Source organism: Ursus maritimus, unplaced genomic scaffold (assembly GCF_017311325.1).
Source record: "Ursus maritimus isolate PB19 unplaced genomic scaffold, ASM1731132v1 scaffold_34, whole genome shotgun sequence".
NCBI classification, from domain to species: Eukaryota; Metazoa; Chordata; class Mammalia; order Carnivora; family Ursidae; genus Ursus; species Ursus maritimus.
The window spans coordinates 28,670,822-28,687,461 of NW_024426008.1; the positions used below are offsets into that span (position 1 = coordinate 28,670,822).

General features: G+C 44.1%; 1 protein-coding gene across 3 annotated transcripts in view; it reads left to right on the top strand.

Annotated features, from left to right (window-relative positions):
• Positions 1 to 15,988, top strand: part of BICD2 (BICD cargo adaptor 2) — a 53,250-nt gene extending 37,262 nt beyond the window's left edge. The window contains exons 7-9 of one of the 3 annotated variants that reach the window (XM_040620375.1): positions 727 to 937; positions 10,212 to 10,255; positions 14,960 to 15,988. In XM_040620375.1, the coding sequence (XP_040476309.1) occupies positions 727 to 937; positions 10,212 to 10,226 (226 nt within the window). In that variant the 3' untranslated portion in view covers positions 10,227 to 10,255; positions 14,960 to 15,988. Of the gene's footprint in view, positions 1 to 726; positions 4,801 to 10,211; positions 10,256 to 14,959 lie in introns of those variants that run through there. The other 2 variants (XM_040620376.1, XM_040620374.1) reach the window with 2 other exon arrangements.
• The last annotated feature ends 652 nt before the right edge of the window (positions 15,989 to 16,640 follow it).

Genomic DNA, 16,640 nt, shown 5'->3' on the forward strand with positions numbered 1-16,640 from the left:
GGGGTCTGCTGCTCCTCGTGCTGTAGGAGAGGAACAAAGACAAGGAAAGAAAATTCCAGGCTTCCCTGAAGACTCCTTGTCCTCCTGGGCGAGGAGTTTGGGAAGGACCCCACAGTCACTGCCTCACCATGGGGCGGCGTGGTGAGCCTCACTTCCGCAACCTGTTTCATTTAAGAACTTGGCTTCTCAGATAACCTGAGATCACAAACTTGGCAGTGCACCCTTGGCCCCCAGAGAGGGAGGACCGTGGCGGGTGGAGGTGAGGGACAGGCGTGCCCACTGCTGGCTCCCTCAGGGACACACCTGGAGTGGGTGTTTCTCTCCCAGCTCCATGGAGAGAGGGGGTACAGGTCCCAGTTAAGCAGATGACAGGAGGGGGCACGTCCACATGTGCTTTTCCCAGACTCTTCGTTAGCCATTTGGTGACTTACCAGGCACCTACTGTGTGCACACACCGATCTGAAACAAGCCAAGTCCTGCGTTTGGGTTTACCCGTGAGGACCCGGTGCCCCTCAGCCATCTGGAAGCTTGCGGGGCAGCTGCCATCTCCCTTAGTGAAAACCAGCTGGGGAGCCCTTCCCAGGGGAAGCCTGAGGGCCAGCCGCTTCCTCCTAGTCCCCTTGCCCTCTGCCCGCCTGCCCAGGCCCTCCGGGCGGGTCCTCAGCCACGTGTGCCGTGTGCTCTGCGGCTGCTTCAGCCACGCTGTTGCCTCTGGCACCTCCATAGGTGTGACGAGTACATCACGCAGCTGGATGAGATGCAGCGGCAGCTGGCGGCCGCGGAGGACGAGAAGAAGACGCTCAACTCCCTGCTGCGCATGGCCATCCAGCAGAAGCTGGCGCTCACCCAGCGGCTGGAGCTGCTCGAGCTGGACCACGAGCAGACCCGGCGGGGCCGCGCCAAGGCCGCTTCCAAGGCCAAGCCGGGCACCCCGAGCGTAAGTCACACCTGCGCCTGTGCCAGCGACAGGGCCGAGGGCGCCGGGCTCACCACCCAGGTGCTCTGCGGCGAGAAGTATAACATTTACTGCGATTAGGGCCACGGGGCCGCAGCTGCAGCTACCCTGCCGCACGTCACCTGTCCGCTTCACCTCCACTAACCCAGCAGCAGTGGGACCGCGGTGCTAGGCTGGTCTTAACCGTGACTAATGCACAGAGGGAAGGATGTGGCCGAGGCGGCGCGCTGTTCCACCTGGACCCTGTGAGCTTTGTGTCTGTTCTCACCCCTCGGGACCACCCTTCACAGCAGCTGCTCTCATGGTGGGGGGAGGGCGTGTCAAGGTGGGTCAGAGCCGCGTGTCCTTGCAAACCCGGGGCCTTCCGGGGCCTGTGTGCCGCGGGCTCCTGCAGGGGTGGGGGCGGAACCCGAGGTGAAACTTGCATGTTCCCTGCATGTGTCTAGCGCAGTGGCTCTGCCCCAGCACCAGAAGCAGTGTTAGAGGTTCCGCCCCGCGCACTAAGCGCAGCGTCGGAGGCCGCACGGAGCTCGGCACAGTTGACAGAGAATTCCTTTGCAGTTGGTGCGGAATCTCACCGCACATCACATTTGGGACAGAGTTCCCTCCCCCAAGCCCAGAAACACAGCAGCCTCGAGCCCTGCGTCCTCCAGCCTGGGCGCGTGTGTGCCCCGGGCACTGCTCATACTCGCCGGGCACAGAGCTCAGCAGGCTCAGCCTCTCTCTCTGACATCTGCACGGCTGTCTGGTGGCCTGTGAGGTGACACGTTGGCAGGCCCAAGGCCTGGGGTTTTTTCGTGAGAAAAACTTCTGAAGTCCCTGGCCAGACCCTGTCCTCACAGGAAGCCTGTCCTTTGTACTTAGCGTGTCCCAGCCTTCAGGACAGGTTTCTTTAGCCTCTGCTCATCATCAGACCCCCCAGAACAGGGCTCTGGAAACCCCCAGTGGATGGGCTAAAATGAGGGATTCCCACATCTGTAGCCAGAGCCTAGCCCAGTGTGGGGAGGGAGCCCCGCATGGCCTGGGGCCTGGTCCAGGACGCACGCAGGATGGGGATGGTTCCCCCTCGTCAGTGCAGTTCCAGACGTGGGGACGGGCAGCAAAGGCAGCTGTAGGACTCTCCGTTCCCAGAGCTGGCATGCATAGGCCACCTGAGGTCCCATGTGCAGAAGCAGGACTTTGCAGTATTTCTCTCCCTGTTGCCCATGGGGGCTATAGGATACGAGGCTTCCGTCCTTTCCCAGAAGGGCTCCTTGCCTGATCTCTCCATGTTCCAGAGGGGGTTTGCGTTGCCCCTCTTACAGCTCTCGCCTCGGTTCCCAAGCGCGTCTCGGTCACCAGACTCCAGGTGCTGCACAGACTCCCTTGGCTTTGGCAGACTACCGAAGCAGGGAGATGCGGGCCAGGCCGTGCCAGTGCCCAGCTCCAGGCTGCCTTGCTGACGGGACGTCGGGTCTCGTTCGGATTCCCCTCCCACCTGAGGAGGGGTCAGGCCGTCCTCTCTGCAAGCAGGTCTTCCAGGGGCATGGCTGCCCGCTGGCCCCGCACGCCGCTTCTGCCCGCTGCCGAGCCTGGCACGCCGCTTCTCTCCATACTTGCAGGGGTCTTCCCGAGGCACCAGGGCTGGTGGCCCCTCCTAACACTTGCAGGTCTTCTCTGCCGCCCACTAACGCGCCACGTCCTCACCCGGCCAGAGCTTCGGTTGTCTGACTGGTGCCGGTTCTAACGCTGTCTTGTTTTCTCCCGTTTTCAGCTGTAGAGTAGCTGCGGGGAGGACTCGGCCGCGGCCCTGTTACACTGCAGCCCCTCCCCCTCCCGTGGGCCCACGCAGAGGAAGGAAGGGCAGCCTAAAAGTCCACTTAGAAACGTGTTTGGATATGCCACTGCAGTTCTTTCCAAGTTAGCATTCCCTGAGTGTTTAATGGCAGAGGAAAAGAAAGCTTTAATGTTGAGAATGCCGCCGGTTGCTGCCTGGAAGGCCTTTGTACCGCGCTGAAGAATCTGCTTGGACAGCGGCCGTCAGGCTCGCTTAGAAACCCGCTAGAAACGCTCAACACCGGGGTCTCCCTCTTACAGATGCCCTTTTTATCCGATCAACCTGTGCACTTTTGATATTTTGATATTATATTTGCTTCCTTACTCCCTCCCATAGAGACGGTCTCAGATGCCGTGGTCTGTCTCGTGGTCCTGTAGCGCGCCGTCTTAGCTCCCGCCGTGTTGATCTGACGTCAGCACGTGGCATGGATGTGTTTTCCTAGCGTGTAGCTCTAGACTCTTTAGATGAAGGCCTCGACCCGGCAAGGAGCTCAGCAAAACGTATCCACGCTGTGGCTCAGCTGCCTTTTAGGTTTTACGGCATTATGGCTCATGTTTGAAATTACAGATTTTAAATGCCATGTTCATTAAGAAATCCAGGGTATTCCGATTCTGGGGTTTTTCATATTGTATTATTATTATTCTTAGGAATAGTTTAATGTAACAAGAAGAAAACTTGACCTTTGCTCTGGTTAAACAGTAATAGGCACTTGAAAACAAAAAGATAAATTATTGAGTGAGTAGTATTACCTACAAATTCCAGAATCTTCTGGGTTTTAGGACATTGTGAAGCATGACTGATTAACAGAATTTTATGCAACTGTACCAGTGAAATTCCAAATTGGAATTGTTTTGTTCTGGTTGTTGTGCCATATTGTGGTACACTTAGAAAATCCTACAGTCGTCGATTTTTAGGGTGTTCTATTTCAACGCCTTTTTGTTAGTAATCATTGCCAGTAGTGCCTTCATCAGTTAAGGGAGGTGTCCCAGCATCGTACGTGCTCTAAAATGGACAGTGAAGAGCTAGTTGGGAAAGTTGAAGGCCAGTGTGGACCAGTAGGTGTGAACGGACGCACACCTTCATATGTGAACCTGGGCATCTTCATTGAGAGAAAGAAAACAGCAATTGTGCAAAATTCTGTTAGTCAGTGATTCTTTACCGCGCAGATCCTTGCAAATTCAGGGGCTGAGAAAAGGAAAGTGAGCACACACGTTGAGTGTGCTTTGGGAACCAAATGGGCCCGAGAGACAAGCTAAGCAAGCGGGGAGCAGCATGCCACGTTTGTGAAGAGCGGGGGCAGGGGTGCCGGCGCTGTCGGCCTCGTGCGCTGGGGTGAGGGCTAGCCATAGTGTTCTTTGCAAATGTGAGGAAGAGACGTGCTCTATTCTCTTGCTTGGTGTAACTAATCACTGTTAATTTCAGGAAACAGAACTCGGTAAAGCCCCTCAGCAATCCAGGGCCGCGTCCTGTCAGGTTTGCTGAGTGAGGCTGTGCTTACGGTAAAATTGGTACTCACAGAGGAAGAAAGTGTCCTCCCTCCTCCAAAGTAAAGGACAAATTATAATAATATATAAGTAGCAAGGATAAAAGAATTCTGTTTCCTGGAATAAGCATTTCTTATTCCTAGTTGTAGGGACCCCTATTTTTACCTTCTATTACAGTGTTGATTCGTAAGAAATAATGTTACATCTACGACAACGTCATCTGTATGGGTATTTATTTGCAATGATGTCTGAGTACTGTATTTTTTTCTGTGCATTACCTTAGTGTCAGAATGTTGTCTTTATTTTAAGATCATATGCATGTTCTCCTGCCAAGGAACCTTTACACAGACACAAACAAACAAAAATGCCTTCATACTCTGAGAAAATGAGGCAGAGCGTGGAAAAAGAGTAGGAAGGAGCCATCGGTCTCGACTTGGGACACGGGCATGCGGCACGAATGTCTGCAAAGCCAGTTCACATAGGAACAGTGGGCCTGGTAAGGGTCTCGTTGGTAGGACCAATAAATAAAGAATAATACAAAAGCACAAGACTTGTTCTCTGTGGCTGCTCTGACCCCCTGCTCCAGGTGACTGTGGGTCCAGCAATGCATCGTAATTCCAGTACCTAAAACAACAAAACCAGCCTATCAGTAACCCTGGTGGTAGGAACTGGAGGCAGCCTGAGGCCCATTTCGGGAGGTATGGACAGGAGGGGAGGTGTGGGACGCCTCCGGCAGTGGGCCTCAGGTGTCGTGAGCACCCAGCAGTGTGGCAGTGAGAGCACGCTGCCTTCACGCTATCCTCTCGCAAGAGCAGATATTTGTATAATGTGGGGTCATTTGCTGTCCAAACTCTTGCTCTGTGAACTCAGGGATGAATGGATTCAGGCAATAAGAGTTACCTGTTTGTCCGTGCAAAGCCATGTTCACCTGTAGGAATGTTTCTGAGGCATGCTGAGCTTATCCTGGTGTGAGCTAAGGAGCAAATCCTGGCGGAGGGGACAGGAAGTCCTGGGGACACTCTGGCACTGTTTCTCTGACAGTCTGAGGCCTGAGGGACTGCCCAAACCTTGGGGCAGCTCTCCGAGGCCAAGGCCTCACTGCCCTGGCCTCTTCCCAGGACATCTCCCTCCACCCAAGGTCTCACCCCTTGCCTTGTGGTTGCTGCAGGGCTCCTTCCTCTCATGATGCCCGTCTGGCTTGAGTAGCGGCTGCTGGAACCCGTGTTCAGCTTGAAACCTCTTTCAAAAGAGACTCATTTTTCTAACTCAGTAGCTAGAAGGAATCTTCCTCCCCTGCTGGCCCATGCCTCCCCACCAGGCCCCTGGAAGAGGTGGAAAAGACAGCCCGTGACAGATCTGGAGGAGGAGGAGGAGATGCTGGCAGTGGGGTGGGCAGGGCAGGTGCCATCCCGCCCTTGGCTGCCTCCATGTGTGTGGCGCATTGTGGCTCTGGCCCAGTCCCATCATTTGGGGTGTTTGACTCACAAGCACAGACGCCGAGGCCTTCTCTACTCCTAGCATGCTCTGGGTTCTTGTACTTGTGGCTCTTCATTTCAGGGATGGAGTGCCAGTCTCTTGATTTAGGGGAGTTGGGGGGTCATTTGGCCTGAAAGGCCTCCTGCTTGGCCTTCCCTTCCAAGAGGGAATTTCTCCATTTCCACCGCCTCCTCCATCTCCCTGCAGTGGTTTTCACCCCAACCCCTGAAAGGTTCCCAGAGCTGGAAACAACAGCTCAGCTCAAAGGTAGACTTTGGTTGAATCGCCCCCTTTCAGTGGCTCACTTACCGTGGCTGAGTTCTCTCTGGGCCTCAGTTTCCCCTCCGTAGGTTAGGGATGATAGTTCTTGGCTCAGAGGTTGTGAAATTTCATCAAGCCCTAGGTAACTGGAATGCAGAAGGTACTCAACAGATGACTTGATGATGTGGTTCTTGCTGCCACTGTCATCATCCCCAAGGTCTGGGGTACCAGGCCATGGAGCTGGGCCTTTGTCCTGTAACAGTGTGAATTTTAGTCAGCTTTTAACCAAAGTGTAATTTGCATTTAGGAAATGGCACCCATCCCAACGTACAGTCCACATTTGCACACAGTGAACACAGATCGTGTGACCAGCAGCTACAGAGTTCCTTGCTCCCCCCACCCCCACCCCGCCACCGGGGTGCTTTTTGAGACAGTTAATAATGGGATGCCTCTGTCTGCCAGTCCTGGCGAGGCTCTAGGCTGCCTCCTGCCCTTAGGAGCCTCCTGGGACAACAGATGTGCCTATATCCTGATGTCATCTGCCATGGGATCTTGCAGGGTTAGGGTGCCATCAGATTTTCCTCTGTATGTGCTCACCTTTCAGCCATGTACGAACAGTGGAGCTGGAAGGGCTATGTGTTACCATTTTGTCAGATTTCTTGTGGGCAAGAACACTGGCTCTTGTGAGTTCATCTCATTCACCTATGAACCTTGCTTTTGTAAACTCAGGTCCCTAAGGTGGGGGGATTGCCCCCCCCCACCCCCACACGGAGCTTCTTCTAAGCAGGAAAAGGCAATGCCACAGTACCTCACCCACAGAAAAGGTCTCCCTGCATTGATACCGTGAGCACACCCCCTCCTGGGCCTCCTAGGAGGGGAGAACAATAGAATCAGTCACACACACACATGCCAGGATGCGTTTTGTTCATTTTACTGTCAAGTAGGGAATTAAGATTTGTTTACCCGAAGGTGTTAAGGGTAATGCACACTACAGAAGAGTGCAAAAAAGTGTCCGCTGGCTAGAGTTCTGCAAACTGCACACTTTGCACCCACTATCTGCATGAGAAGCAGACAAGGGCAGCCCTCAGAGCTCTTATGCACTCTGCACCCACTTTTCCTCCCAGGGGTAACCCTGAGTCTGTCCGTGCAGGCTGCCTGTGTGTGTTTCTGTACATTATGAACTGGAAGCATACAACAGAGACTCAAAGCTGGGATAGATTCACTTGCCAAATTGCATTGATTTCTCACACCATGATTGAGCTGCGCATTCATAAGTGACTTGCTTTAGAGTCAAAGGTATGTATCAGTTAAATGTAAAGGAATGAAAAAAAATATTCCATGCAAACAGTAACCACATAGTAATATCAGACAAAATAGACTATAGAACAGAAATTGCTTCGAGAGACATGGAAAGATATTATATAATGATAAAATAGTGAAGTCACCCGGAAGCTATAACAGTAATAAATACATATGCACCAAACAACAGAGCTAAAAAACATACTAAGCAAAAACTGCCAGAATTGAAGGGAGAAGTAGTTCAACAAGAGTTGGGGACTTTAATACCCCACTTTCAATAATACAACAAGACAGTATCAAAAAGGAAAAAAAATACCAGGTCCATGAACCAGCTAGACCTACTACATCTAGGGAACACTCCAACCAACAGTAGAATATACATTCTTATTAAGTGCATCTGGTAAACCACAAAACAATAAAGATTGACATCATACAAACTATATTGTCTAATGATAATAGAATAAAGTTGAGAATAATGATGAAATGTGGGAAATTCACAAGTATGTGTAAATGAAACTATACTTAATGGGTCAAAAAAGATACCAAGAAGAAAAGAAGATCTCAAATCAATAACCTAGTCTCTCACCTTAAGAAAATAGAAAAAGAGAACGAACTAAGCCCAGAGCAACCAGAGGAAAGGAAATGGTAAGGATTAGAGTGGAGATAATGAAATAAGCAGTGAGGAGAAATGGAGAAAATCAACAAAACCAAAAGTTGTTTCTTTGAAAAGATCAACAAAATGACAGACCTTTACATCATGAAAAAAGAAGGCAGTACTAAAAATCTGAAATGAAAATGGGGAAATTGCTTCTGATTTTACAGAAATAGAAAGATTACAATAAAGTACTATCTATCAACATTTATACACCAAAGAAATTAAATAACCTAAACCCAAATGCAGCAGAGAGAAGGAAATAGTAAATAGAGCAGAAGTGAGTGAAAAATAAAAATCAATAGGAAAAAAAATCAATGAAAACAAAAGTTATTTCCTAGAAAAGATTGACAGATTGACAAGTCTTTAGCCAGACTGAAGAACAGAGAAGACTCAAATTACTGAAATCAGTGATAAGAGTGGGGATATTATGACCTGACATGAATAAAAAGGATTATAAGATAATCTAACAGTGCTAACAAATTAGATAACCTTGATGATTTGGCAAGTCACTTGAATCACACCAACTACAAAAACACTCCAGAGGAAATAATCTTACAGACTTATATAATGAGAAATTGAATCCGTACTCCAAAATTTTCCAACAGAACCTCTAGTTTCTGGTCCAACTTGTAAGGAGCTTAGAAATCATCACTTTGTCCTAACAAGTGAAAAGCTGAACAAACTGAAAAAGCAACCACCCTTCTTGGATCTGTCAGAGAAGTGAGGTTACAGGACACACCACTGTCCCCAAAATTATGGAGACAGATACAGAGAATTACAACTTATCAGAGCAGTTATAACCTGGACAGGGAAACGTGAACTGTAATTGGCAGATTGCCGAAAGCTCAGTGTAGTGAAAAGCCTGGGAGGGCCCAGTCGTGGGGACTCTCACGCTTACATGAGTTTTACCTCCAGTGGCTCTACGGGGGTCTCACTATGAATATCAAAGGAAAGTCCCCTCAGGATTCTGTCAGCAGCAGAATGGGAAAAGGAGCCATTTTTAAGTGTCCTAGAGTATTCTGCTTTTGACCAGCCCTCCTCTGGAGGACAAACTATTTTACTATGGCCGAAGAGACCTGGCGGAAGGGAAATACACAACTCCAGTCCCCTCTGGCCATACTTTACTACCTGAAGGGGTGAAAAGAAGAAAAAAACCTGTGAAACCTTTGTGGAGTTCAGAGCCCAGGGACACAGGTGCTCTAATCACAGACCTAGTTGTAGGCCTGTAGAATGCTTCCTCTTCCCCACACCTTACCAGACGCACTCTGAAAAGACAGAATAAGTATCAGAACCAGATTCAGATACAGCAGAAATGTTGGAAGTATCAGACCAGGAATTTAAAACAACTTTGACTAATATTGAGGGCAGTAATGGAAAAAGTAGACACCATGTAGAAACAGATGGGTAATATAAGTAGAGAGATGGAATGATCTAAGAAAGATTTTTAAAATTCTGGAGGTAAACCACTGTGACAGTAATAAAGCCTTTGATGACGTCATTAATAGATTGGACACAGCTGAGGAATCGCTGAGCTTCTGGATCTGTCAGTAGAAATGTCCAAAACTGAAGAGCAAAGACAAAGAATGAAAAAAAAAACTGGAAAAGAATATCACTGTGGGACAACAAAAGGTGTATCATACGCACAGGGGAACACCAGCAGGAAAGAGAAAGGAAGAGAAGCAATACTTGAAATGACAATAACTGGGAATTTCCCCAAATTGTTGAACCAAGCTCAGAGAACATTAAGGAGGACAAATACGAAAATAAAATTACACCTACGCATATGATATTCAAAGTACAGAAAATAAAATATAAAGAACCTTAAAAAAGCTAGAGAGGTTGAGGAGTGGAGGGGGTTTTACCTGTAGTGAGTGAAAAGTAAAAATTACATCTGACTTCTTAGAAAACATGCAAGCAAGAAAGAGCGGAGTGAAATATTTAAACTGGTTAGAGAGGAATAAAAAGACTAACCTATGTATCTGTATCCTGTGAAATTATCTTTGAAAAATAAAGAAGAAATAAAGACTTGCTCAGACAAAAATTGAGGGAGTTTGTTGCCAGTATGCCTTCCTTGCAATAAATGTAAAAGTTTTTCAGAGAGAAGGAAAATTACATAGGTCAGAAACTCTGATCTACATAAAGAAAGGAAGATTGTTAGAGAAGGGATAAATAAAGGTAAAGTAAAAATACCCTTGTACATACTGTTAATTGATCTAATAAGTTTGTTCAAAATAATAATAGTAATAATGTTTTTGATGATTACAGCACACGTGGAAGTGAGATGAAAGCAATGATACAAGGGACAGGAGGTAAGAATTAGGAATATTTTGTTATTATAAGGTACTTGAACTAATTGAGAAGTGGCATGGTGTTATTTGAAAGTGTACCTGCATAGGGGCGCCTGGGTGGCTCAGTTGGTTAAGCGTCCAACTCTTGATTTTGGCTCAGGTCATGATCTCAGGGTTGTGAGATTCAGCCCTGTGTCAGGCTCCACACCCAGCTTAAGATTCTTTCTCCCTCTCCCCTTCTCCTCCAAAGAAAGAAAGAAAGAAAAAGAAAAAGACCTCTTGCATTATTTGAAAATATATTTTGCAAACTGTTGGGCAATGACTAAAAGGTTTTTTTTAAAAAAAGCATAATTGTTATGCTAAGAAAGAAGACAAATCGGAACAAAGAACAAGGGCAACGATTACTTTAAGATTAGTCAGTGATCTAAATACACCAATTAAAAGATAGGCTCTCAGAATGGATCAATAAACAAAGACCTTACTGTATGGTGTCTGCAAGAAACCCACTTTATTTTATTTTTTTAAGATTTTATTTATTTGCGTGAGAGCGAGAGAGAGAATGAGTTGGGTGAGCGGCAGAGGGAGAAGCAGACTCCCTGCTGAGCAGGGATCCCAATGTGGGACTCGATCCCAGGACTCTGGGATCATGACCTGAGTGGGAGGCAGATGCTTAACCAACTGAGCTACCCAGGAGCCCCAAGAAGCCGATTTTAAATATACAGACACACAAAATTAAAAGCAAAGGGATGGAGGAAGATACACCATCCTAACATTAATCCAAAGAAAGTGGGTGTAGCTATACTAATTTCAGACAGGGCAAACTTCAGAGCACAGAAAGTTAGAAGGATAATGATGGGTCTTAGATAAGGACAAAGGGATCAGTTCTCCAAGAATACAACAATCCTTAACGTGTAGTCCCCTAACAACAGGGCGTCTGACTGTGTGAGGGGAAAGCTGGTAGAATTGCAGGGAGACTTTGAGAAATCCACTATTATAGTTGGAGATTTGAATACCCCTCTCAGAGATGGACAGATCCGATAGGCAGAAAATCAGTAAGGACATAGTTGAACTCAACAGCACCATCAGTCCAACTGCATATAATTGGCAACTGTAGACAACTTCATCCACCAACATCCTCCTGAAGCTCACATGAAACATTTACCAAGATCGACCGCATTCTTGTCCCCAGAACACATTAACACATTTAAAAGAATAGAAATCAGGGGCGCCTGGGTGGCACAGTCGTTAAGCGTCTGCCTTCGGCTCAGGGCGTGATCCCGGTGTCCTGGGATCGAGCCCCACATCAGGCTCCTCTGCTGGGAGCCTGCTTCTCCCTCTCCCACTCCCCCTGCTTGTGTTCCCTCTCACTGGCTGTCTCTCTCTCTGTCAAATAAATAAATAAATAAATAAATAAATAAATAAAATCTTAAAAAAAAAAAAGAATAGAAATCATGAAACATATGCCCTCAGAACACAGTGAAGTTTAACTAGATTCAATAATAAGATAGCTGGAAAATCCCAAAATACATTTGGATTTGCAATAGACTGAATGTGTATGTCCTTCAAAATTCATATATTGAAATTTAATCCTGAACATGACAGTATTGGGAGGTGGGGCCTTTTGAGAAGTGAGAACGTCATGAGGGTAGAGTCCTGATGAGTCAGATTAGTGCTTTATAAAAGAGGGCCCAGAGAGCTACCTTTTTGCTATCGTTTTTGCTGAGGACAAAAGGTGGGCTCTCACCAGACACTGAATCTGCTGGCACTTCCCAGCCTTGGACTTACCAGACTCCAGAACTATAAGAAATAAACTTGTATTGTTATAAGGCATCCAATTCTATGGTATTTTTTTTAAATGAGGAAGTCTCTTTAAGGGTACTGTACTCTCAGTGATAGGTAGATAGATAGGTAGATAGATAGATAGATGATAGATGATCAACCAAATGAAATCCCCTCATTAAAACTGATTATTATAGCATCATAAACAGACTGAGACTAGATTTAAAAACTTCTAAATAATATATAAATCAAGGAAGAAATCTCAAATTTTAAAATGTTTTGAATGAAATGCAAATGAAAATAAAACTGATCAAAATTTGTGAGATGCAGTGAAATCAGTGCTTAGATTGACATTAATAACACTGAATGTGTATAATTAGGAAAAAAGATCTAAAATCAGTTATCAAAATCAATCTAAAATCTAAATGTAAAACCTCAAGTTATAAAATTTGTAGAAGAAAACATGAGAAAGCCCCTTGATATTTTTTTTTATTTTAGTGATTTTTTATTATATTATGTTAGTCACCATACAGTACATCCCCGGTTTCCGATGTAAGGCTCGATGATTCATTAGTTGCATATAACACCCAGTGCACCATGCAATACGTGCCCTCCTTACTACCCATCACCGGTCTATCCCATTCCCCCACCCCCCTCCCCTCTGAAGTCCTCAGTTTGTTTCTCATAGTCCATAGTCTCTCATGTTTCATTCCCCCTTCTGTAAAGAAAGGGTAATCCCCCTTTCTTTATCCCTTTCTTCCCCTACTGATCATCCTAGTTCTTATGTTCCATAGATGAGAGAAATCATATGATAGTTGTCTTTCTCTGCTTGACTTATTTCACTTAGCATTATCACCTCCAGTGCCGTCCATGTTGTAGCAAATGTTGAGAACTCGTTCTTTCTGATAGCTGAGTAATATTCCATTGTATATATGGACCACAACTTCTTAATCCAGTCATCTGTTGAAGGGCATCTCGGCTCCTTCCACGATTTAGCTATTGTGGACATTGCTGCTATGAACATTGGGGTGCATATGGCCCTTCTCTTCACTACGTCTGTATCTTTGGGGTAAATACCCAGTAGTGCAATGGCTGGATCATAGGGTAGCTCAATTTTTAACTTTTTAAGGGACCTCCACACTGTTTTCCAGAGTGGAAAGCCCCTTGATATTGGTCTTGGGAACAAATTTTTGGGTGTGACATCAAAAGCACAAAAAGTAAAAAGAAAAAATGAACAAGCAATACTACATCAAACTGGAAAGCTTCTGCACAGCAAAAGAATCAACAAAATGAAAAAGCAATCTATGAAACGGGAAGAAATATTTACAAACCATATATCTGATAAGGATTTAGTATCCAAAATATGTAAGGTATTCAAACAATTCAATAGAAAAAACCAAACACAAATAATCCAATTTAAAAGGTGGTTATAAAACCTGAATAGACTCCCCCCCCCAAGAAGATACTAAAATGGCCAGGTACATGAAAAGCTGCTCAGCATCACTAACCATTAGAGAAATGCAAAGTAAAACCACAATGAAATTTCAACTCACACATGTCACAACGGCCATTGTCGAAAAGACAAAAGATAACAAGTGTTGGTGAGGATGTGGAGAAAAAGGAACCTTTGTCCCTATCTGTATGAATGTAAACTGGTGGAGCCACTGTAGAAAAGTTCCTTTAAAAATTAAAAATAGAACTACAATATGATCCAGCAATTTCACTTCTCAGTATATATCCAAAGGTAATGAAATCAGTATTTCAAAAAGATACCTATATTCCCATGTTCATTGCAACATTATTTACAATAGCCACATGGAAACAGCCTGAGTGCCCGTAGATTGATGAATGGATAACAAAATCTGTTATATATACAATGGAATATTTGCTCAGCCATAGAAAGAATGAAATCTTGCCATTTGCAACAACATGGATAGATCTAGAAGGTATTATGCTAAATGAAATAAAGTCAGGGAAAGACAAATTCCATATGATTTCACTCATATGTGGAATTTGAGAAACAAATGAACAGAAAAAAGACAAAAAAACAGACTCTTAAATATAGAGAACAAGCGTGGTTGCCAGAGGGGAGGTGGGTGGGAGGAATGGGTGAAATAAGTGAAAGAGATTAAGAGCACACTTAGGATGAGTACTGAGTAATATATAAAACTGTTGAACCACAATATTGTACACCTGAAACTAGCATTGTGTGTGAATTATGGTGGAATTAAATTTTTTAAATATTTAAAATCTATAAATACATACATATGCATATATATATATAGTGGAATATTATTCCTCAATTAAAAAAGGAAATCCTGCTGTTTGTGACAACATGGATGGACCCTGAGGGTATTATGCTAAGTGAAATAAAGCAGAGCAAGAGAAATACTGTATGATCTCACGTATATGTGGAATCTTAAAAATCCAAACTCATAAAGAGAGTAGATTGATGGTGCCAGGGGCAAGGGTGAGGGAGTAGGGGGAAATGGGTAAAAGTGGTCAATGGGTACAAACTTCTGGTTATAAGTAAGTCCTGGGGATCTAATGTACAGCATGGTAACTATAGTTAACAATATTGTATACTTGAAAGTTGCTAAGAGAGTAGACCTTAAAAGTTCTCAAAAGAAGAGTAAGTCCAAAGTAAGCAGAAGAAATATAAAAGATCAGCAATCAGTGAAGTTGGAAATAGGAGTCAACAGAGAAAAATTAATGAAACCAAAAGCTGGTAATTTGAAAAAAATACTAAAATACATAAGTCTCTAATCAGGCTAACTAAGAAAAGAGAGAAAACACAAGTTGTTCATATTAGAAATGAAAGAAAGAGCCATCACTAGGAGTGGATAAAAGGATAATAAAGGAATACTATAAACAACTCTATTTGATGACCTAAATGAGATGGACCCATTGTCTATTTTTTGACCCATTATCTATTTGATACCCTAGGTTAAGAAGACCAAGTCCTTGAAAGATGCAGTCTGCCCAAACTCACACAAGAAGAAACTAACAATTTGAATTGACCTATATTTATTAAAGATATTGAGTCAATGATTAATAACTTCCCAAAACGGCACAAGACCAAGATGGTTTCACTGGTAAATTCTACCAAAAACTTAAGAAAGAACTTATATCAGTTCTCTACAGTATTTTCCAGAAGATAAAAGAAGAGGGAATACCTGATTTCTGCACTTACTCTAAAGCAACAGTAATTAAAATAGTGTGGTAGTGGCAAACAGATCAGTGAAGCTGAATAGAGAGCCCCAAAATAGACCCACATAAATATGGTGAGCTGATCTTTGACAAAGGGAAAAGGTAACTCAATGGAGAAAAGACAGTCTTTTCAACATAAAGTGTTGGAAAACAGGACGAGCACGTGAAAAAAAAAAAAGAATGTAGACACAGATGTTACACCATTTACAAAAATTAACTCAAAATGATCATAGGGTTAAATGTAAACCACAAAACCATAAAACTCCTACAAAATAACATAAAAGAAAATCTGTGACTTTGGATATGTCAATGACTTTTTAAATACAATATCAAAGGCACAGTCCATGAAAGAAATAATTGATATGCTGATTTTCATTAAAATTAAAAACTTGTGGTCTGCTAAAGACATGGTTAAGAGAATTAGAAGATAAGCCCCAGCCTTGGAGAAAATATCTGTTAAAGGGCTATTATCCAAAGTATACAAGCAATTAAAACTCAACAATAAGAAAACATACGACACTAAACAATCAGTGGGTCAATGAGGAAATCAAAGAGGAAATAAAAAATACATGCAGACAAATGAAAATGAAAACACAACGGTCCAAAATCTTTGGGATACAGTGAAAGCAATTCTAAGAGTGAAATTTATAGTAATACAGGCTCACCTCAAGAAATAAGAAAAATCTCAAATGAACAATCTAATCTTACACTTAAAAGAACTAGAAGAACAAATAAAACCCAAAGCAGAAGAAATAATAAAGAGCAGAAAAGATGAAGTAGAGACCAAAAAAATCCCAAACCAAAAAACAATAGAAAAGATCAATGAAACCAAGAGCTGGTTCTTTGAAAAGAGAGAGAAACCTTTAGCAAGACTCATCAAGAAAAAAAGAGGACTCAAACAAATTAAATAGAAATGAAGTAATAACCGATATCACAGAAATACACTGGATTACATAAGACTACTGTGGATAAGTATGTGTCGACAAACTGGACAACCTAAAAGAAATGGATAAATTCTTAGAAACATATAATCTTCCAAAACTGAATCAGGGAGAAACACAAAATATGAACAGACCAATTGCTGGTAATGAAATTAAATCGTTAATCAAAAAACTCCCAACAAATGTCCAGGACCAGCTGGATTCACAGGTGAATTCTACCAAACATTTAAAGAAGAGTTAGTTCTCCTCAAACTGTTCCCCACCCCCTCCAAAAAGAGGAAGAAATGCCTCCAAATACAGTTTACAAAGCTAACATTATTCTGATACCAAAACCAGGCAAAAACATTATGAAAAAGAAAACTACAGGCCGGTATCACTGATAAACATAGACGCAAAAATCCTCAAAGTATTCACAAATGCATTCAACACTACATTAAAAGCATCATACACCATGATTAAGTGGGATTTATTCTGGG